This window comes from Thalassophryne amazonica, chromosome 18, assembly GCF_902500255.1.
Source record: "Thalassophryne amazonica chromosome 18, fThaAma1.1, whole genome shotgun sequence".
NCBI lineage: Eukaryota > Metazoa > Chordata > Actinopteri > Batrachoidiformes > Batrachoididae > Thalassophryne > Thalassophryne amazonica.
The window spans coordinates 9,624,973-9,648,863 of NC_047120.1; the positions used below are offsets into that span (position 1 = coordinate 9,624,973).

Below are 23,891 nucleotides of genomic sequence, written 5' to 3' on the forward strand. Positions count from 1 at the left end.
ACTCTGGACAGGAAACAGGACACCCTGCTCAGAGTGCCGCTCTCATTGGACCGACATCTCTGCTATTTTGGAATTGTGGGATAGCTCGCGCCCACAGACTGAGCTTGCCTGACTACTTTCACCACCCTGCTCAGGGTGCAGAACGGCGCCCGCTGTCGATGTCGTTGCTGATCTGAGCACACAGATCTGTATCTCACATTCATTAGAGCTTACTTTTGGATGTTGAAACCAGGACGTGTATAAGTAACATTACTAACAGATAAAATCAATTTCAATGCGGGATCGGACTGAAGGCGGGAGCGCGTCGTCTTGTCTCTGACGTCATGGAAATGTTCCCCAACAAACTGCATTGTGTCAATGTTTACAATGTGCTTGAGCAGGTGAAGTTGCTCATAAACTTTGTTTCTTAAATACTCTTAAAACTTCAGTTATCTTTGTAATTTTATTACTGGTAAATTTTAGAATTAATTTAGATGAGATATACTCATTATCAAATCAAATCAATTTTATTTATATAGCGCCAAATCACAACAAACAGTTGCCCCAAGGCGCTTTATATTGTAAGGCAAAGCCATACAATAATTACGGAAAAAACCCAATGGTCAAAACGACCCCCTGTGAGCAAGCACTTGGCGACAGTGGGAAGGAAAAACTCCCTTTTAACAGGAAGAAACCTCCAGCAGAACCAGGCTCAGGGAGGGGCAGTCTTCTGCTGGGACTGGTTGGGGCTGAGGGAGAGAACCAGGTAAAAGACATGCTGTGGAGGGGAGCAGAGATCAATCACTAATGATTAAATGCAGAGTGGTGCATACAGAGCAAAAAGAGAAAAAAAACACTCAGTGCATCATGGGAACCCCCCAGCAGTCTAAGTCTATAGCAGCATAACTAAGGGATGGTTCAGGGTCACCTGATCCAGCCCTAACTATAAGCTTTAGCAAAAGGAAAGTTTTAAGCCTAATCTTAAAAGTAGAGAAGGTGTCTGTCTCCCTGATCTGAATTGGGAGCTGGTTCCACAGGAGAGGAGCCTGAAAGCTGAAGGCTCTGCCTCCCATTCTACTCTTACAAACCGTAGGAACTACAAATAAGCAGTCTGAGAGTGAAGTGCTCTATTGGGGTGATATGGTATTATGAGGTCCCTAAGATTACATGGGACCTGATTATTCAAAACCTTATAAGTAAGAAGAAGAATTTTAAATTCTATTCTAGAATTAACAGGAAGCCAATGAAGAGAGGCCAATATGGGTGAAATATGCTCTCTCCTAGTCCCTGTCAGTACTCTAGCTGCAGCATTTTGAATTAACTGAAGGCTTTTCAGGGAACTTTTAGGACAACCTGATAATAATGAATTACAATAGTCCAGCCTAGAGGAAATAAATTAATAAATAATAATTACGTTTTTCAGCATCACTCTGAGACAAGACCTTTCTAATTTTAGAGATATTGCGCAAATGCAAAAAAGCAGTCCTACATATTTGTTTAATATGCGCATTGAATGACATATCCTGATCAAAAATGACTCCAAGATTTCTCACAGTATTACTAGAGGTCAGGGTAATGCCATCCAGAGTAAGGATCTGGTTAGACACCATGTTTCTAAGATTTGTGGGGCCAAGTACAATAACTTCAGTTTTATCTGAGTTTAAAAGCAGGAAATTAGAGGTCATCCATGTCTTTATGTCTGTAAGACAATCCTGCAATTTAGCTAATTGGTGTGTATCCTCTGGCTTCATGGATAGATAAAGCTGGGTATCATCTGCGTAACAATGAAAATTTAAGCAATGCTGTCTAATAATACTGCCTAAGGGAAGCATGTATAAAGTGAATAAAATTGGTCCTAGCACAGAACCTTGTGGAACTCCATAATTAACCTTAGTCTGTGAAGAAGATTCCCCATTTACATGAACAAATTGTAATCTATTAGATAAATATGATTCAAACCACCGCAACACAGTGCCTTTAATACCTATGGCATGCTCTAATCTCTGTAATAAAATTTTTATGGTCAACAGTATCAAAAGCAGCACTGAGGTCTAACAAAACAAGCACAGAGATGAGTCCACTGTCTGAGGCCATAAGAAGATCATTTGTAACCTTCACTAATGCTGTTTCTGTACTATGATAAATTCTAAACCCTGACTGAAACTCTTCAAATAGACCATTCCTCTGCAGATGATCAGTTAGCTGTTTTACAACTACCCTTTCAAGAATTTTTGAGAGAAAAGGAACAGTAGTAATTTCTCACAGTAACTACTTTTTGCACAGCAATTCATCAAGCACGTCAGCCGCGGGCGCGTACCAACACAGAATACCCAAAAACTGGCTAGATGTTTGGCCAAAATGAGAGCGTCCACTTTTAGCTTGCCATAAGTTAAGGTAGTGGCGCTCGTTAGAGTGTGGAAACAGGAATGTAAAAAGGAAGCTAATGCTGCAAGGGCTAACGACAGACCAAGTGATGAGCTTGAACCGGAGGATAATGCAGTGCACGGGACTGACTCAGCTGAGAACGAGTTAAATGAACAACGTGACAAACCTATTCTGGACTGCGTTACTGCAAACAGAGAAGATGCTGCACAGCAAAATGGCCAATGTAATTACACCATTTAGCGACCTTTCAGGGAAACTCGACGGCCTACTACAGAGGATGGGAACAGCCAAGCAGCGCATCTCAGTTCTCAAGGACGAGTCAGCGGTGACAGCGCCCTGGGTGAAATAACTAGAAGGTCAACTACATAAGGCATTAGATGATCTGGAAAGCTTTGAGAATCAAAGTCGGCGTCACAATCTGAGAATTGTTGGACTTAATGAAGGTATGGAGGGCTACACACCAGTCACATTTTTTGAAAAGTGGATTCCAGATGTACTGGATATGCAAACCGACCGCATTAAGCTTGACATAGCCCACCAAACGGGCCCACTAACAAGACTTCCTGGTAAACGGGCCAAGAGCCGTCCTGGTGAGGCTGCACGATTATACCAACAAGCAGAAAATCCTACAGAGGCAGCCAGAAACAGGCACATTAAACATCAAGGGCAGCAATGTGTCATTCTACCAGGATTTCTCTATGGAAGTTGCCTGTAAACAACAGAGAGGCTGGGATAAGATATTGCTTCCTGTACTCCGCTGTCATCAAAGTCTTCCACTCCGATGGCACCAGCTCTTCATTCTCCAACACAAAGGAAATTAATGACTACATCGCCAATATGGCTACACCTGAATAACCTGTGATTATGTGGGTAATCACATTGAACAGCTCCAGGTATGATGGTTAAATGCAGGACAATGTAAAATAAGGTGCCTTGTGGGAAACAAATGCTTTGTTTCTTAAGGGTTTCTGTTTCTCTCTTGCAAAGTGGTACACTGGTTATCTTACAGTTGCAAGCCAGCATGGGGAAGCTGTATTATTTTGTTGCTTCTGATCCCCATGGTTGTGCCCCTTTTTAAAAGGAATTAATAGTACTAGGTAAATTTATATTTTACTTTTTCTGTAGGTTTCTTTTTTTGGGGGGGGGGGGGGGGGGGTATGTTTACAATACACTCTCTTCATGTGCTAAGGTTTGCTGTTTTTCTGGGCCTGTTCAGTTTTTGCTCAGAACACGTTTCTATATCTGTCAAAGTTTATTCTACATTTAAGGCTGCAAACTGGTCTCTTCAAAATGGTTAAATGTGATTGTGATATGCAGCTCATAACATAACTGGGTGTTAATGGCTATTAAGATAAGTACATGGAATATTCATGGCTCTAACAATGCGGTTAAATCGGAAGGCTGTCCTAAATTCTCTTAGAAGGGACAAGATTCAAATAGCCTTTCTCCAAGAGACTCATTTGAATGATGAAGAACATAAAAAATATTGTAGAGAGTGGGTTGGTCAAGTTTTCTTCTCATCATACTCAAATAAGAGAGGCGTGGTGATCTTATTGCACAAAAATCTTTTATTTACAGTCACAGCCTCCTTTAAAGATACTGAAGGCAGGTTTGTTTTGGTTAAAGGTGAGCTACATGGTGATGCTATTATATTAGGAAATGTTTATGCCCCCAATATCCAGGACAAAACATTCTATGCATCCTTACTTAGTCACCTAGCTGATATGGACTGCCCCATCATGATAATTGGGGGTGACTTCAATTGTGCAGTATGTCCAAGTTGTAATTAAATAACTGTCTGAGATAACTGGTGTCAAAATAAATAGAACACTGCCATCTACTGGTCCCCAGACGCTCAGTACTTAGGGCGAATACTGCCATGAACACTACTGGCCAGTAGATGACAGTAGAGACCGTGAAAACTTGCCAAAACAAAATTCCAGATAATCCGTGTATGCTACGTTTAAGATGCATGGAACTTAATGAACGCAAACTGAATTTCAGACATAAATATATATTACTCTGGAACAAAGGCGACAGTGTTTGACATAAGCAAAACATTAAACAGCAAACAGAAATCGATTGCAATGATTCCAACTGAAAATAATGGAGAAGCAACCTGGGCTGCTTCTGGCATTTTTACATAAAACAAACACAATAACAACATCTGTAAACCCATAGACTATATTCACGAGAGTTTTGGGCACAATATGCAAAGAGTTTAATGCTGTTGTCCATGTGGAGCCTGATCAGAGCGTCTCAAATGCATTTCTCCTGTTGTGAATGTACTGAGGGTACCCATAATGCACCTCGACACAGCATGTCCACACTAAAACCTTCAAAATTAGCGCATTACTTTAAAACTAAAACATATATCTGATATTTCCACTTTATACGAGGTCTGTCCAAAAAGTAACAGACCTTTTTATTTTTTTCAAAAACTATATGGATTTGAATCACGTGTGATTGCATCAGCCAAGCTTGAACCTTCGTGCGCATGCGTGAGTTTTTTCACGCCTGTCGGTTGCGTCATTCGCCTGTGAGCATGCTTTGAGTGAGCACTGGTCCACCCCCCTCGTCGGATTTTCATTGTCAGGGAAATGTCTGAACGATTTGGAACTTTGCTGCATCAATTTTTTCCAGAAACTGTGAGAGACCTCCAGGTGGACACCATTCGGAAAATTCAGATGGCTTTCAGGGACGATTTTATGGGGATTACACAGATTAAGGAGTGCTCCAGCCGGTTTAAAGTAGACCTGCATTGAAATAAATGTGGTCAGATTTCAGAAAGAAATAGCTGATATGTATTTATAAGACCCTTGTGAATGCAGTAAAGTAAATCTGTAAGCCCAAATTTGTAATTCAGCGGAGAAATCTTCGTTTAAAAAATGACAAATTTGCAGCTAAAATTTAGCCCTCTGTGAAAACAGTTTGTACAGCTGTATCATTTCCATGACGTCAGGGACAAGACAACGCGCTCCCGCCTTCAGTCCGATCCCGCATTGAAATTGATTTTATCTGTTAGTAATGTTACTTATACACGTCCTGGTTTCAACATCCAAAAGTAAGCTGCAATGAATGTGAGATACAGATCTGTGTGCTCAGATCAGCAACAACATCAACAGCAGGTGCCGTTCTTCCTCTCCTGCTCTCTGCCTCCGCTATGCTCGCTGTTTTAATGCGAAGCGGCCGGTACACCTGTTGCTGCAAGGACAGCACCGCACGTCTCAGCAATCGGAGCACCAGAGCTCCATGGACGCTGAGAGAGGTTTATATATTTTTAATGACTGGGATTCTTTGCGGGTCTCGCCTCCATATCCCGCGATGGTACCGGAGGCGAAAGACAGTAGATTTTCATTGTGACACCACTCAATCAAACGGGCGTATGAAAAAGTCCCCCAAAATAATTTTCAAGCACAAATAAAAAAAATGTGTACTCACCAAACGTGCTGCAAGACAATATGAAGTTTTAAAAAAAGTAGATCCTTCTGTATAAGACAAGAAAAAGGTGCAGATGCAAACCGACGTAAATCCACAAATTACAATTGGCGCAATGCATGCTGGGAGAGGGTCTTGTCCATGACGTCTCGGCAGCGTCCATGATGAGAGGGACAATTTGCGGAGGGCTAAATGTTAGCTGTAAATTTGTCATTTTCAAATGAAGATTTCTCCGTTGAATGACAGATCTGGGCTTGCAGATTTACTTTACTACATTCAGAAGGATCTCATGTGTAAATGTAAGTCATTTTTTGTTCAAAAAATCTGACTGCATTTTTTTCAATGCAGGTCTCCTTTAAAGACCGCCCACAGCGGCTGACATCGCGGCGCACTCCGAGCACCGATCGACAGGCTGAAAGCCCGCTGAAACAACCAGATCATTTCCAAAGTGAAGGCTTTGTTGATTCGGGACGTCGTCTGACTTCCACAGAAATGGCAGAAGACGTGGACATCAGCACTTTTTCGGCACATTCCACTGTTACAGGAGTTTTTGTCATGGAAAGAAAAGTGGAGGGATGCGCCACGGAGCCGCTCATGGTGCGGGACAAAAGCACCTCCGTGTTGGTCTCACAGGACAGCTTTCAGATGGCTTTTGGTGGCTGAGCTGGACATGCCAGAACTTGTCCTGTGAGGCTTTATCACCGCGTTGCTTTGCGTCATGCGGCTCCGTCCCGACACGCAAATTCGTGTGGTTTTGTCCCGCGCCATTCGCGGCATGGTGGCGCATTCCTCCGCTCCTCTTTCCATGACAAAAACTCCTGTAACAGTGAAATGTGCCGAAAAAGTCTTGATGTCCACGTCTTCTGCCATTTCTGTGGTAGTCAGACAATGTCCCGGATCAACACAGCGGTCAGTTTGGAAATGATCTAGTCATTTCAGGCTGTCGATCGCTGCTCGGAACGCGGCGTGCTCTCAGCCACTGTGGGCAGTCTTTAAACTGGCTGTAACACTCCTCAATCTGTGTGATCCCCATAAAATTATCCCTGAAAGCCATCTGAATTTAGCGAATGGTGTCCACCTGGCTGTCTCTCACAGTTTCTGGAAAGATTTGATGCAGCAAAGCTCCAAATCGTTCAGACATTTCCCTGACAATGAAAATCCGACGAGGGGGGTGGACCAGTGCTCACTCAAAGCCTGCTCACAGGCGAATGATGCAACTGACAGGCATAAAAAACTCACGCATGCGCACGAAGGTTCAAGCTTGGCTGATGCAATCACACATGATTCAAATCCATATAGTTTTTGAAAAAAATAAAAAGGACCATTACTTTTTGGACAGACCTCGTATAACTTCAGATGTGACGTTAATTTAAGTAACTTGTCTGAAATTAGTTTGGTTAAAATTTTAACCATAAGTTAAAACTGTATGCCTCTGGATGACTTGGGTGATATTTCCAGCGGGGGTCAAAAGAAATTTTTTTTTTTTTTCATGACCACCTCTCCCTTGCCTGCAGAGGATAGAGCAGTTTCTTGTGGAACCAGCTCTTCTCTGTTTGCGGAGGAAAAAACTGCACATCTACTACAAAACATTTAACATGTAGGTACTCAACTGATTTTAGACTTCATAAATGTTTGTAACTGTTAAGCTTTGTTTACCACGTCTGCAAAAATATGTTACCGGTCTAAAAATTTTCGGACCAAACTTTTTCGGAAGATAATTGGTCCGGTGATGGTTTTCAAAGTTATCTGAAAATCTAATCCGATAATGAAAACATTATCTTCCATAATTAGTGGTTAGCAGATTAGCTGAACTGTACCCATCACTGCTCTGAAGTCACGTTTAATCTCGAGAGATTTTGCGAGATTTCCTGTCTGACCTGGGAATGTTCGTGTGTAAAATCTGTTTGTGTGTGGTGTGTTGGTTTTACTGTGTGACTGCACACCACACACTGTACAACCAAACCTATCAGATCTATGATTGTTTTTATCTCCACGTGTGTGGTCTCTCAGGTCTTGGAAACCTACAGATAATTTTAAAATCCTGTCGTGTGAACCAGGCATTACCTACGTGTCTTTGGATGTGGGAGGAAGCCGGAGCACCCAGAGAGAACCCAGGCAAACACGGGGAGAACACGCAAACTCCACACAAAGGTCACAGGTGGGAATTGAACCCATGACCTTCTCACTGTGAGGCAACAGTGATAACCACTAATCCACCATGCTGCCTGTAAAACTGACCGTAGGTGTGAATGTGTTTCTCTGTCTATATGTGACCATCATGTTTTGGCATTTGTTTAAAATTTCTGCATTATTTTGTTTACAGTATTATTCTCCATGAATCAGTATTTTTCCTTCATGTTATCAGGCTAATATTCTCCGCTGGCAGATATTCTCTTTCCTGTTTCTTCTGTGTTTCTTTGAGTATCTTAACTCCTTTTCTCTGGTCTTCTGCGTTCGAGCACTTCCTCATTGCCAGATTGCATAGTTTCATCCAGCTGTTAAGTACTGTAATTCCAGTGCATTTGTCTCTCTGTTACAGACCATGCTACTGGACTAAAGGACTGAGTTTGACTACCATCTTAGATTTTATCGCATGGCATGAAAACTCTGAGCTATTGTTTATATCAATCAATCAATCAATCAATTTTTTATATAGCGCCAAATCACAACAAACAGTTGCCCCAAGGCGCTTATATCATCGATAAGGTCTCTGATCCTCCTCCAAAAGGACTGGAGTTAATTAAATGGTTGAATGTAGGAAACTCTTTTTGCTATTTCCCCACTGAGAGACTGTTGCCTGTTAGACTGATGACTCGTGTGTCTGACCTCTGCCCGTTTCATGACCAAGACTCTGTCTGCTAATTCTTACTGTGTCCTAAATCACCTGTTGGACAATAAACCTGTGTTTTTTAACAAGCCTCCTGTTGTGGTTCTCTGTGTTGCAGTCCTCTTTCAAAACCATTACAAGAACAACACACTGACACAAATCATTCATTCATTTTCAACCACTTAAACGGCACTGATATAATCCTGACTGCACACCAATGATACACTGACATAATCCTGACTGTATACTAATGATACACTGACATAATCCTAACTGTATACTGACACACTGACATAATCCTGACAAGCGCCTGTGTGCTTGCTCTAGGGGTTGTAAGGATAGACCTTACTTGTGTGAAGCGCCTTGAGGCAACTTTTTTGTGATTTGGCACTATGTAAATGACAATAAATTGAAAAATATGATACACTGGCATAATCCTAACTGTATACAAATGACACGTTGACATAACAGTGACTGTATAATAATGACAGACATAATCCTGTTATACTAATGACACTGACATAATAGTGACTGTATACTAATGACAGACATAATCCTGCCTTTATAATGACACACTGACAATCCTGTGTACAAAAACGACACACTGACAAAACAGTGACTGCATACTAATGAAACACTGTCATAATCCTAACTGTATACTGATTTTATACTGACTTTCCACTGACGTAATCCTGATTTATACTGACATAATCCTGACTTTATACTGACTTTCCACTGACATAATCCTGATTTTATGACTTTCCACTGACATAATCCTGACTTTCTACCAACCTTCCACTAGCATAATCCATCTTTATGATGACTTTCCACTGACATAATACTGATTTCATACTGACTTTCCACTGACATGGTAAATGGTAAAGACTGCATTTATATTGCGCTTTTCTATCTGCATCAGACACTCAAAGTGCTTTACAATAATGCCTCACATTCACCCCAATGTCAGCGTACTGTCATACAAGGAACTCACAAGGGGGGGGGGGGGGCAACTAGGGGATTAAGGACCTTGCCCAAGGGCCCTTAGTGATTTTCCTGTCAGGCTGTGATGGGGATCCTCTGTTCGCAAGCCCAATGCTTAAGCACTTGACCATCACCTCCCCAGGACATAATCCTGACTTTATACTGATTTACCACTGATATAAACCTGACTTCATACTGACCTTATACTGACTTTATACTGTCTTGACATAGCTGTTCATGTGGTTATCAGATCAGCACTTCATATGTCCTGGTTCCACATGAGGAGCAGTGAACTTTATCCCAGCTGTGTCATTAACCAAACTGAAAGAAAAAGTAAACAAACAAACAAACAAACAACACTAATGATAATAAAAGCTAAAATCAGGACAAATGGCCTGATAATCATTCTAATCATAATGAGGACTGTGGAATTTAAATAAATGGAAGCCGTTTTCTTTATTCATGAATGTATTTAGCTGTTTTTCTTAAAGTATTATTATTTTCCTGTTTTTGCGGCCCGTTTGCCCTGATTTCAGTGTTATATATATTTTAACGGCGGTCCGGTTCTGCACCGGGCGGACGCGCTGAGGCAGCCGGGCCTGACAGCACTCCGCTCGCCCAACAGCACCTCTGCTCTCCGGTGGCCTCCGAGTCAAACCCATGCAAACAGAGAAACCACCGACACAACCGTGGCCCGGTCCCACCAAAGCGGAGGCAGCAGCATCCTTCTCCATCCCGACATCCGCCCTCCTTTCCTTCCATCCTTCCTTGCATCCTTCCAGCCACACCGGAGACAATAAGATGTCATTTTTTTCTCCTCCCACAAATGTCTTACCCGTCGCCGACCACCACACATTTGATAGCTTGCATTTGTCAAGGAGCTGGGGGCTTTCCGAGAAGCGGCGTGCGTGGTTTGGAGGATCCGACAGTCGGTGCTCGAATCTGGGAGGAGAGCAGCGGGTCCGTCCGCTCGGCGATGGAGCCGCAGTCAAAGGCGTCTGCGACGAGATGCACCGAAAGATTCCGAAAAGTGCCGAGTCCGGTGACAGCGACATGATCGTTCACTCAGTGAACTTCCGTCTTCGTTTCAGAATGACGTCACAAGTGACGAAGACAAATACTCTCAGAAAGCCTGAAAATCCTTTTTGATTTTGTTTTTAAGCTTACAAGTTTACAAAACTGCAGACATGTGCTACCTACATTCAAATAAAGTAGGAACAAATTTAAATATACACCGAACAAAAAGTAACTCAGTGAAAGAAAAATTAAGTATAAATACATCATTCTGTCAAAATCAAATATTGTTTGATTCTTTTTAAACATCCACAATAATAAACTAATATGCATATGTCACGGACATGAATGAGCGAAGCTCTTCAGCATCTCACCATGTCATTTAGGTCCTTCAGACTTTTTTGAATAAATGCTTCAGGGGAGCATTAGCATGGCTAAAACCTTTCAGCTTTTGGAGGAGAGCTCCGCACCACCTCAGACCCCCGCCTTTTTCAGCATTTTTCTTTATTTGCCTCTCACATGCCTGGAAGCTCCTCACCATCTAACCATGTCCTTTAGGTAGGTTCTTCAGACTTTTTTCAGTAAAATGGTTCTTGGGAGCGTGAGCATGACTAAAACCTTTCACCTTCTGGGGAGGCTCCGCCCCTATACCTCCCACCTTTATAAGCATTTTCCTTATTTTGCCTTTCATCTTCTGGAGGGGCTCTGCCCCCTATACTCCCACCTTTTTAAGTATTTTTCTTTTTTGCCTTTCAGCTGACCCCCCTAATTACAGCCGTCTTAACTCCCCGCCACTTTAAGCATTTTTTTTTAATGTAGATATAAATTAATATTCAATGTACAATATGGCCAAATATGCCAAATTATCGTATCTCAATATTGTCATATTGAGATACGATATATATATATACATCATATATTGTCAGTGCATGTCCACTGTGAGAGACATAATCTAAAAAAATAAAAAAATAAAATCTGGAAATCACAATGTATGATTTTTTTTAAATAATTTATTTGTATGTTACTGCTGCAAATAAGTATTTGAACACCTGTGAAAATCAATGTTAATATTTGGTACAATAGCCTTTGTTTGCAATTACAGAGGTCAAATGTTTCCTGTAGTTTTTCACCAGGTTTGCACACACTACAGCAGGGATTTTGGTCCACTCCTCCATACAGATCTTCTCCAAATCTTCAGTTTGAGAGAGTTTCAGCTCCCTCCAAAGATTTTCTATTGAGTTCAGGTCTGGAGACTGGCCAGGCCACTCCAGGACTTTGAAATGTTTCTTACGGAGCCCCTCCTTAGTTGCCCTGGCTGTGTGTTTGGGGTCACTGTAATGCTGGAAGACCCAGCCATGATCCATCTTCAATGCTCTTCCTGAGGGAAAGAGGTTGTTTGCCAAAATCTCACAATACATGACCCCATCCATCCTCCCTTCAATACGGTGCAGTTTCCCTGTTCCCTTTGCAGAAGAGCACCCCCAGAGTATGATGTTTCCACCCCCATGCTTTATGGTTGGGATGGTTTTCTTGGGGTTGTTCTCATCCTCTAAACATGGTAAGTGGAGCTGATTCCCAAAAGTTCTATTCTGGTCTCATCTGACCACATGACTTTCTCCCATGCCTCCTCTGGATCATCCAGATGGTCACTGGTGAACTTCAAATGGGCCTGGACATGTGTTGGCTTGAGCAGGGGGACCTTGCTGCCCTGCAGGATTTTAAACCATGACAGCATCATGTGTTACTAATGTAATCTTTGTGACTGTGGTCCCAGCTCTCTTCAGGTCATTGACCAAGTCCTCCTGTGTAGTTCTGAGCTTTCTCAGAATCATACTTACACCACAAAGTGAGATCTTGCATGGAATCCCAGACTGAGAGAGACTGACAGTCATCTTGTGTTTCTTCCACTTTCTAATAAATAATCATAACAGTTGTTGTCTTCTACCAAACTGCTTGCCTGTTGTCCATCCCAGCCTTGTGCAAGTCTACAGTTTTGTCCCTGGTGTCCTTAGACAGCTCTTTGGTCTTGGCTATGGTGGACAGGTTGAGTGTGTGAACAGGTGTCTTTTATACAGGTAACAAGTTCAAACAGGTGCAATTAATACAGGTAAAGAGTGCAGAATAAGAGGGCTTCTTAAAGAAAAATTAACAGATCTGTGTGAGCCAGAATTCTTGCTGGTTGGTAGGTGTTCAAATACTTAGCAGTAACATACAAATAAATTATTTTAAAAAAAAAATCATACATTGTGATTTCCAGATTTTTTTTTTTTTTTTTAAAGATTATGTTTCTCACAGTGGACATGCACCTAACATGAAAATTTCAGACTCCTCCATGATTTCTAAGTGGGAGAACTTGCAAAACTGCAGGGTGTTCAAATACTTATTTTCCTCACTGTATATAGTGCAGCAGATAAGAGAATGTTTAGAGTGAAATCCTGCAAATGGTGATGCAAACATCAAATTTGGCAAAAATAATCCACAGACACAAACTCTTTTTAAAAAATGAATTGGCCACTTGAATTTTCGATAGGCAGTTGGGTAGGAGTCAATTGAAGAATTACACAGGGGTCAAAATTAAAAGATGCTCCAGCCATATAGAAAACGACACATTATTTGCCTGATCATAAAGGTTCCCAAAAGGTATAGTTTGGACAATCTGTGACTGAATGTTATGGAGTTATGAAATGACAGTGCTGAATGCTTGGTCTCCAAAGTAAAGGTCAAACAAGGTCAATGTCAATTGGATTCTATGACATTTGACATATGTTACCCTGAAACATGAACTAAGCATGACACATGATGCAAACTGTTACTTTTTAATTCCAATTTTCTCAACCAATAATTTCCATCTTTTTTTTTTTTTTTAACCAAAATTGGAGCAACATTAACTTTTGACCACTGTACATACTGAAACTGACCTTGTCACCATTCTTGCTGCTTTTACCCCAAACTCCATAATATTCAGTCATAGATAGTCCAAACTATACCTTTTTGGAATCTTTATAATCAGACAAGTAACGTGATGTAGTTTTCAATTTGATTGGAGCATTTTAAAAATTTGATCCCTGTGTAATTCTTCAACTGACCCCTACCTGGCTGCCTATTGAAAATTCACGTGGCCAGTCAGTTTTTTAAACTGTAGTGTCTAGACTGTATTTGTGCTGAATTTGGCACTTGTATCACCATTTGAAAGATTGCTTCAGTTATCTGCTGCACTAATAAGCCAACAGAGCATGAACCAGCTGCTGTCTGTTAGCTTAAACATGTAAATATAAGACCCCCCAAATTAAAGGAGAAATGTTGCTTTTAACAACCTGGACCTCATTTCTGGCATAAAATATGGTAAAATATAAAATAAAATAATATAAATGTATTTTATTAAACATAAACTCTTACTCAGCAATATAAGTTTGGTGTGATTAAAAGTCCATAGTTCAAATGACGTGTTCAGTTCAAATCTGAGGTAATCATTTTTCTTCTTCTACTAAGGTGGATTAGAACTTTTGTGGTGCACAGCACCAACGTCTTGACAGGAGGAATCTAGCAGTCAATGTGACTCATTGATCAATTCAAATAAAAAAAAATTCAAAATGTAGCTCTTTCAACCGGATGTGCGGTGTAAAGTACCTACATTGTCAGAGATGGATCACAGTTCCCCAGAGTCAGAAATTACAGGGGAGGAAATACGAAAAACAATCAATTCCTTAAAAAATGGTAAGAGTCCAGGGCCGGATGGGACATGTAATGAGTTTTACAAAAAGTTCAGCACACAGAATGTTCAAGAAGGCCTTTGAATTTGGCACATTATCACCAACAACAACAACAACAACGAAGCTACCATAACGCTTATTCCAAAGAAAGGGAAAGACTTACAGCAAGCAAGTTCTTATAGACCAGTATCTTTGTTAAACACTGACCAGAAAATCCTGGCTAAATCCTTAGCAAGAACATTCAGTCCGCACATGGCCAAACTGATACATCCTCATCAGACAGGGTTTATCTCAAACAGACATTCTTTTCATAATTTCAGACATCTCTTCAATATTATGTACTCTCCCAGACACCCTTAGGAAGACTAGCTCATTTTGAATTTAGATGCCGAAAAGGCCTTTGATTGTGTTGAGTGGTCCTATCTGTATGGTGTGCTAGAAAAATTTGAATTTGGGTCAAGGTTTATCTCATGGATTAAATTATTATAAACGAATCCTAATGCTAGAATTCTTACCAATCGGGCAGTTTCAGATAAATTTAATTTGTACAGGGGCACTAGCTAGGGGTGCGCCCTTAGTCCCTTGCTGTTTGCACTTGCAATAGAGCCCCTTGCTGTGACTATTCGTGCAAACAGTGAGATTCATGGTTATGACACAGGATACACTTCATACAAGATATCGTTGTACGCAGATGACATTTTAATATACATCACGAGACCACAGGCTTCTATTCTGGTTCTACTGAGGACGACTGAATTATTTAGTTCCTTCTCAGGATATAAGATAAACTGGGGGAAAGTGATCTGATGTCTCTATGGAGACCCAGCTGTGTTTGAACAGACTCCATTCAAATTGGCTTCAGACAAATTCACATATTTGGGGTTAGAAATTATACTCAACAAAAATATAAACGCAACACTTTTGGTTTTGCTCCCATTTTGTATGAGATGAACTCAAAGATCTAAAACTTTTTCCACATACACAATATCACCATTTCCCTCAAATATTGTTCACAAACCAGTCGAAATCTGTGATAGTGAGCACTTCTCCTTTGCTGAGATAATCCATCCCACCTCACAGGTGTGCCATACGAAGATGCTGATTAGACACCATGATTAGTGCACAGGTGTGCCTTAGACTGCCCACAATAAAAGGCCACTCTGAAAGGTGCAGTTTTGTTTTATTGGGGGGGGGATACCAGTCAGTATCTGGTGTGACCACCATATGCCTCATGCAGTGCAACACATCTCCTTCGCATCATCCGTGAAGAGAACACCTCTCCAACGTGCCAAACACCAGCGAATGTGAGCATTTGCCCACTCAAGTCGGTTACGACGACGAACTGGAGTCAGGTCGAGACCCCGATGAGGACCACGAGCATGCAGATGAGCTTCCCTGAGACGGTTTCTGACAGTTTGTGCAGAAATTCTTTGGTTATGCAAACCGATTGTTTCAGCAGCTGTCCGAGTGGCTGGTCTCAGACGATCTTGGAGGTGAACATGCTGGATGTGGAGGTCCTGGGCTGGTGTGGTTACACGTGGTCTGCAGTTGTGAGGCTGGTTGGATGTACTGCCAAATTCTCTGAAACGCCTTTGGAGATGGCTCATGGTAGAGAAATGAACATTCAATACACGAGCAACAGCTCTGGTTGACATTCCTGCTGTCAGCATGCCAATTGCACGCTCCCTCAAATCTTGCGACATCTGTGGCATTGTGCTGTGTGATAAAACTGCAGCTTTCAGAGTGGCCTTTTATTGTGGGCAGTCTAAGGCACACCTGTGCACTAATCATGGTGTCTAATCAGCATCTTGGTATGGCACACCTGTGACGTGGGAAGGATTATCTTAGCAAAGGAGAAGTGCTCACTATCACAGATTTAGACTGGTTTGTGAACAATATTTGAGGGAAATGGTGATATTGTGTATGTGGAAAAAGTTTTAGATCTTTGAGTTCATCTCATACAAAATGGGAGCAAAACCAAAAGTGTTGCGTTTATATTTTTGTTGAGTACACAGAAATATAATTCCTTATTTGAAGCAAGTTTTATGGCTACATTGAACAGATTTAAGAATAAATTGGAGTTTTGGAAAACACTCCTGTTATCCTCGATAGGTAGAATAAGTTACGCAATTAAAATGGTCTGTCTCCCTCAGTTGCTGTACCTCTTTCAAAATCTATCTATACATCTTACTAAAACCTTTTTAAGAAATTAGATTCTTTATTTCTCCTGTTTATATGGAACTATAAATCCCATAGGATCAGAAAGGGGTATCTGTGCAAACGTAAGACGAATGGTGGGCTGGCTCTCCCGGATTTTATGCGCTATTATTGGGCTGCTAACATCTGTTGTGTCTCCTAGTGGTTAGATGAGACTATTGTGCTCTCTGGATGGGTGGATATGGAATGGGAGGATTGTCTTCCTTACTCGATAGCAGCTATCGTAATGTCTCCCATTTGTCTAAAAAAAAAATCATACTACAGCTATAATCCAATTATACATAGTACCAATCAAATCTGGAATCAGATAGCAAAATATTTAAAACTTAGAGCCCTATCCTTTACACTGCCAATCTCAGCAAATCCATCATTTATCACTTCAAACTTGGATGGAAACTTTGAGCAGTGGATACAGTTTGGACTCTGTTGTGTTGGGAATTTGTACATTCAGGATGTGTTTGCATCCTTCCAGCAGCTTCAGGAGAAATATGGATTGTCAAAGTCTGATTTCTTTAGATATCTGCAGATCAGACATTTTTTTAAAGACTCACCTGGATAATTTTGAGAGTCCATTACCTGATAAGTTGGACATGCAATTTCATTTACAGTGAGGAAAATTAGTATTTGAACACCCTGCATTTTTTTTTTTAGATTATGTGTCTCACAGTGGACATGCACCTAAGATGAAAATTTCAGACCCCTCCATGATTTCTAAGTGGGAGAACTTGCAAAATCGCAGGGTGTTCAAATACTTATTTTCCTCACTGTATATATGATGTCTTGCAAGAATAAGAACAAATGAATATGGATGGTATAAAGAAGGACTGGGAAAAGGAATTACGGATGCAAATAGCAGAGGACACCTTGGATAAGGGTCTGAAAAAGGTTAACACGTGCTCCCTTAATGCTAAACACTGATCCAGTTTAAGATTTTGCACAGGCTGCATTAGTCTAAAGTGAGGTTGCATAAAATTTTCCCTGATGTATTGCCAATTTGTGAAAAATGTAACCAAGCGGAGGCAGACTTACTACATAGTTATGCACTGTGCCCTAAGCTACAGGAATTCTGGGTTGCAGTATTTTCATTCTACTCACAGATTTTTAAGGTTCAGATAAAACTGGACCCACTGTGGGTTATACTGGGTACATCAGAACACTCTAAAAACCTACAGAATGCAAAGCACCATCTCCTGTCACATGGCCTTATTTGTACAAAGAAACTTATTCTTCTGCTCTGGAAAGATAAAGGGGCACCAAATTTAAAAGTTTGGATTGCGACACTGACTGATACCCTACACCTGGAAAGAATTCGCTATATCCTTAAAGATAGACTGGAGGAATTTGAAAAGATCTGGAGTCCAATGATTTCATTTATGGGGAAAAATGAATGGTTAGAATTGTTATGCTAGCAGTTATCTACAACCCCTGGCAAAAATTATGGAATCACCGGCCTCAGAGGATGTTCATTCAGTTGTTTAATTTTGTAGAAAAAAAGCAGATCACAGACATGACACAAAACTAAAGTCATTTCAAATGGCAACTTTCCGGCTTTAAGAAACACTATAAGAAATCAAGAAAAAAGATTGTGGCAGTCAGTAACGGTTACTTTTTTAGACCAAGCAGAGGAAAAAAATATGGAATCACTCAGTTCTGAGGAAAAAATTATGGAATCACCCTGTAAATTTTCATCCCCCAAATTAACACCTGCATCAAATCAGATCTGCTCATTGACATTGACCCTATGCCATGACATTGACCCTATGTGTTTTTGCAAGGAATGTTTTTGCAGTTTTTGCTCTATGGCAAGATGCATTATCATCTTGAAAAATGATTTCATCATCCCCAAACATCCTTTCAATTGTCCAAAATATCAACATAAACTTGTGCATTTATTGATGATGTAATGACAGCCATCTCCCCAGTGCCTTTACCTGACATGCAGCCCCATATCATCAATGACTGTGGAAATTTACATGTTCTCTTCAGGCAGTCATCTTTATAAATCTCATTGGAAAGGCACCAAACAAAAGTTCCAGCATCATCACCTTGCCCAATGCAGATTCGAGATTCATCACTGAATATGACTTTCATCCAGTCATCCACAGTCCACAATTGCTTTTCCTTAGCCCATTGTAACCTTGTTTTTTTCTGTTTAGGTGTTAATGATGCCTTTCGTTTAGCTTTTCTGTATATAAATCCCATTTCCTTTAGGTGGTTTCTTACAGTTCGGCCACAGACGTTGACTCCAGTTTCCTCCCATTCGTTCATTTGTTTTGTTGTACATTTTTCGATTTTTGAGACATATTGCTTTAAGTTTTCTGTCTTGACACTTTGATGTCTTCCTTGGTCTACCAGTATGTTTGCCTTTAACAACCTTCCCATGTTGTTTGTATTTGGTCCAGAGTTTAGACACAGCTGACTGAACAACCAACATCTTTTGCAACATTGCGTGATGATTTAGTCTCTTAAGAGTTTGATAATCCTCTCCTTTGTTTCAATTGACATCTCTCGTGTTGGAGCCATGATTCATGTCAGTCCACTTGGTGCAACAGCTCTCCAAGGTGTGTTCACTCCTTTTTAGATGCAGACTAACGAGCAGATCTGATATGATGCAGATGTTAGTTTTGGGGATGAAAATTTACAGGGTGATTCCATAATTCTTTCCTCAGAATTGAGTGATTCCATATTTTTTTCCTCTGCTTGGTCTAAAAAAGTAACCGTTACTGACTGCCACAATCTTTTTTTCTTGATTTCTTATAGTGTTTCTTAAAGCCAGAAAGTTGCCATTTGAAATGACTTTAGTTTTGTGTCATGTCTGTGATCTGCTTTTTTTCTATAAAATTAAACAACTGAACGAACATCCTCCGAGGCCGGTGATTCCATAATTTTTTGCCAGGGGTTGTATAACACCTTCAAGTAGCACTCTGCAGGGATGGGTGGGGTGGAGTGTTTTTTTTCAGTTATTGTTGTTGTTGGTTTCGATTATGTTATTTTTTGTCTTGCAGGTGTGTTGTTGTGTGTTTCTGTGTGTTCTTTGGCATATTGGAGAGCCCTAATGCTAGACTGCGGTAAACCAGAAAATAGAAAATTGCAGTAGTCCAATCTCGAAGAGATAAATGCATGGATCAGGGTCTCAGCATCAACCATAGACAGGATGGGATGAATCTTCGCTATATTTCGCACGTGGAAGAAAGCAGTCCTCGTAATATTTCTAATGTGGAGAACAAAGGACAATGTTGGATCAAAAATTACCCCAAGGTTCCTCACTTTGTCACTGTGATGCATGCATAACACACAAGCCTAGGCTGAGCGTTAACTGGTCAAATTGATGCCGATGTCTCACTGGACCAAGAGCCATCATATCAGTTTCATCAGAGTTTAAAAGTAGGAAGTTTCCAGACATCCAACTTCTCACTGATGCAAGGCAAGGATTTTATGTGAACGAGATTACCATCGATTATCGGCATGTATAACTGAGTATCATCAGCATAGCAGTGAAAAGTAATCCTAAAATGCCGTAAATGTGCCCAAGGGGTGCTATATAAAGGGAGAAAGGCAGGGGGCCTAAGACGGACCCCTGTGGAAGAATGCAGCACTGAAATCTAACAGCACCAGAACCGTAGTGGTGTCCGAATCCATTGTAAGCAGAAGATCATTCACCACTTTAATGAGAGCCGTCTCTGTGGAATGATATTTTCTAAAAGCAGAATGCAGTGGCTCAAAGAGATTATTCTCAGTAAGACAGTCCACGAGCTGCCGTGACACCACGTTTTCCAGAATTTTAGAGCAAAATGATAGATTTGATATCAGCTGATAGTTTTTCAATACACTATGGTCAAGATTAGGTTTCTTAAGTAATGGTTTAATCACTGCAGATTTGAAACATTTAGGAACAGATCCAGAAGTTAAAGAAAGATTCATAATTTCCAGCACAGTCGGCCCAAGAGTGGGCCATAGGTCCTTAAACAGTTTTGTGGTATAGGATCAAATAAACAGGTTGTGCTTTTTGTTGACGTTACATGTTTCGTCAGCATGCCTAGTGAGATACTGTCAAATTCTGTAAATCTAGGTAATACCTCAGTAATGGTGCCCACCTCAATAGCAGGGTGTAGTGGCTGGGTTAAAGCATGCTGGGATATGTTCAACCTAATGTCTTCTATTTTCTTCTCAAAGTAATCCAGGAAGTTTTGTGCTGTAAAGGAGAGCGAATTCATGGTGTTTGTCCATGAATAAGTGTTGCCACCATGTTGAACAAGAACTTTGAGCTATGCTTGTTTTTGTTGATCAAATCAGAGTAATAGGTCGGCTTTGTAGCCAATAATGCATGCTTATAGTCTAAGATACCATCATGGCACGCAAGGTGGAATATTTCTAATTTTGAATGACGCCATTTCCGTTCTAGACCTCTTGCCTTATGCTTGAGGTCACCCAAGTAATCATTGAACCAAGGTGACTGTGATTTGGAGGAGAGTGGTTTTAACACAGATGGCACAATCATGTCAAGTGTAGTTTTGAGCGCCGAGTTTAAACTATCCACAAGTCTGTCTACTGATTGGGTATTGGCCAAATGTGAAGCTAAGACCTCACAGACAGAGTTCCCGGATGTGCAACCGAGTCATTAGGCGGTAGCGGTCAATGCAGCGCCTACTCTTTAGAATGTCAATTTCAATTTATTTTAATTTATATAGCGCCAAATCACAACAGAGTTGCCTCAAAGCGCTTCACACAGGTAAGGTCTAACCTTACCAACCCCCAGAGCAACAGTGGTAAGGAAAAACTCCCTCTGAGGAAGAAACCTCAAGCAGACCAGACTCAAAGGGGTGACCCTCTGCTTGGGCCATGCTACAAACATAAATTACAGAACAATTCATGGACGAATATACAAGAAATGCTATTGCCGCACAGGACAGGAGGATCGCCAACACGAATACAACTCCCATCTCTGGATGGAGCTGCACCTTAAACAGAGAGAAAAAACAGAATCAGGCATCAGAAAGACAAAAATACTGTATAATTTGCCAGCATTAAACAAGAAAAACAGAGAAATACTAAGGTGATCGCCAGCCACTAGCCCTAAACCTCACTAAAAGACCCAGAATGTAGATAAAGTTGAGGCCACAGCCCGCTCCAATTACTAATAAATGAATTAAAAGAGTAAAAAGCGTAAAACAAAACTGTACCAATAAGTTAGCCATATGAAAGAGAAAATAAGTGTGTCTTAAGTCTGGACTTGAAAATCTCCACAGAATCTGACTGTTTTATTGACACGGAGATCATTCCACAGAACAGGGGCACGATAAGAGAAAGCTCTGTCACCGGGAGACTTCTGATTCACCTTAGGGACACAAAGTAGTCCTGCACCCTGAGAATGCAAAGCCCGGGTCGGTACGTAAGGTTTAATTAGGTCAGCTAGGTAGGGAGATGCCAGTCCATGAACAATTTTATAGGTTAGTAGCAGAACCTTAAAATCTGATCTCACTGGGACAGGAAGCCAGTGAAGGGATGCCAAAATGGGTGTAATGTGGTCGAACTTTCTGCTTCGTGTCAAAAGTCTGGCAGCAGCATTTTGAACCAATTGGAGACCCCTAAAGCTAGACTGCGGTAAACCAGAAAATAGAACATTGCAGTAGTCCAATCTAGAAGAGATAAATGCATGGATCAGGGTCTCAGCATCAGCCATAGACAGGATGGGATGAATCTTCGCTATATTTTGCAGGTGGAAGAAAGCAGTCCTAGCAATATTTGTAATGTGGAGGCCAAAGGACAATGAAGGATCAAAAATTACCCCAAGGTTCCTCACTTAGTCAGTGTGATGTATAACACACGAGCCTAGACTGAGCGTTAACTGGTCAAATTGATGCCGGTGTCTCGCTGGACCAAGAACCATCATTTCAGTCTTATCAGAGTTTAAAAGTAGGAAGTTTCTAGACATCCAACTTCTCACTGATGCAAGGCAATCTTCTAAGGATTTTATGTGAATGAGATTACCAGCAGTTATCAGCATGTATAACTGAGTATCATCTGCATAGCAGTGAAAGGTAATCCCAAAACGCCGCAATATGTGCCCAAGGGGTGCTATATAAAGGGAGAAAAGCAGGGGGCCTAAGACAGACCCCTGTGGAACCCCAAATTTCATGTCACTAAGGTTTGAGGTAGTGTTACTGTACAAAACACAGTGAGAATGACTGGGCAAGTATGACGTCAGCCATGCAAGGGCACTCCCAGTAATCCCAAAATTATTTTCCAGCCTACCAGGTAGAATATGATAATCCACTGTATCAAATGCAGCACTGAGATCTAACAGCAACAGAACCGTAGTGGTGTCCGAATCCATTGTAAGTAGTAGATCATTCACCACTTTAGTGAGAGCCGTCTCTGTGGAATGATATTTTCTAAAAGCAGACTGCAGTGGCTCAAAGAGATTATTCTCAGTTTGATAGTCTACAAGCTGCCGTGACACCTCCTTTTCCAGAATTTTAGAGAAAAATGACAGATTTGATATCGGCCGATAGTTTGTCAATACACTAGGATCAAGATTAGGTTTCTTAAGTAATGGTTTAATCACTGCAGATTTGAAAAATTTAGGAACAGATCCAGAAATTGAAGAAAGATTAATCATTTCCAGCACAGTCGGCCCAAGAGTGGGCCACAGGTCCTTAAACAGTTTTGTTGGTATAGGATCAAATAAACAGGTTGTGCTTTTTGTTGACGAGTTTTGTCAGCATGCCTAGTGAGATACTATCAAATTCTGTAAATCTAGGTAATACATCAGTATTGGCGCCCACCTCAATAGCAGGGTGTAGTGGCTGGGTTAAGGCATGTCGGGATATGTTTAACCTGATATCTTCTATTTTCTTCCCAAAGTAATTCAGGAAATCTTGTGCTGTAAAAGGAGAGCGAACTACAGGTGGTTGTCCATGCATAAGTGTTGCCACCGTGTCGAACAAGAACTTTGAGCTATGCTTGTTTTTGTTGATCAAATCAGAGTAGTAAGTCCACTTTGTAGCCAATAATGCATGCTTATACTCTAAGATAGCATCACACCACGCAAGGTGAAATACTTCTAATTTTGAACGACGCCATTTCCGTTCTAGACCTCTTGCTTTATGCTTGAGGTCACGCAGATAATCAATGAACCAAGGTGACTGATTTGCAGGAGCGTGGTTTTAACACAGGTGGTGCAATCATATTGAGTAGTTTTGAGCACTGAGTTTAAACTATCCACAAGTCTGTCTCCTGACTGGGTATTTGTCAAATGTGAAGCTAAGACATCAGGCAGTCTAGCGTCAAGTTCAGTATTAGTTGAGTTGATGCATCGCCGTAATGATATATAAGGTTGT

General features: G+C 40.9%; 1 protein-coding gene across 2 annotated transcripts in view; it reads right to left on the reverse strand.

The window, feature by feature from the left end:
* LOC117530884 (ras-related C3 botulinum toxin substrate 3) overlaps window positions 1–10,697 on the reverse strand; it is a 74,105-nt gene extending 63,408 nt beyond the window's left edge. Inside the window, exon 1 of one of the 2 annotated variants that reach the window (XM_034193833.1) lies at window positions 10,446–10,697. In XM_034193833.1, coding sequence (XP_034049724.1) covers window positions 10,446–10,480 — 35 coding nt within the window. In that variant the 5' untranslated portion in view covers window positions 10,481–10,697. The remainder of the gene's footprint in view (window positions 1–10,445) is intronic. The other variant, XM_034193832.1, reaches the window with a different exon arrangement.
* Between the last annotated feature and the right edge of the window lie 13,194 nt (window positions 10,698–23,891).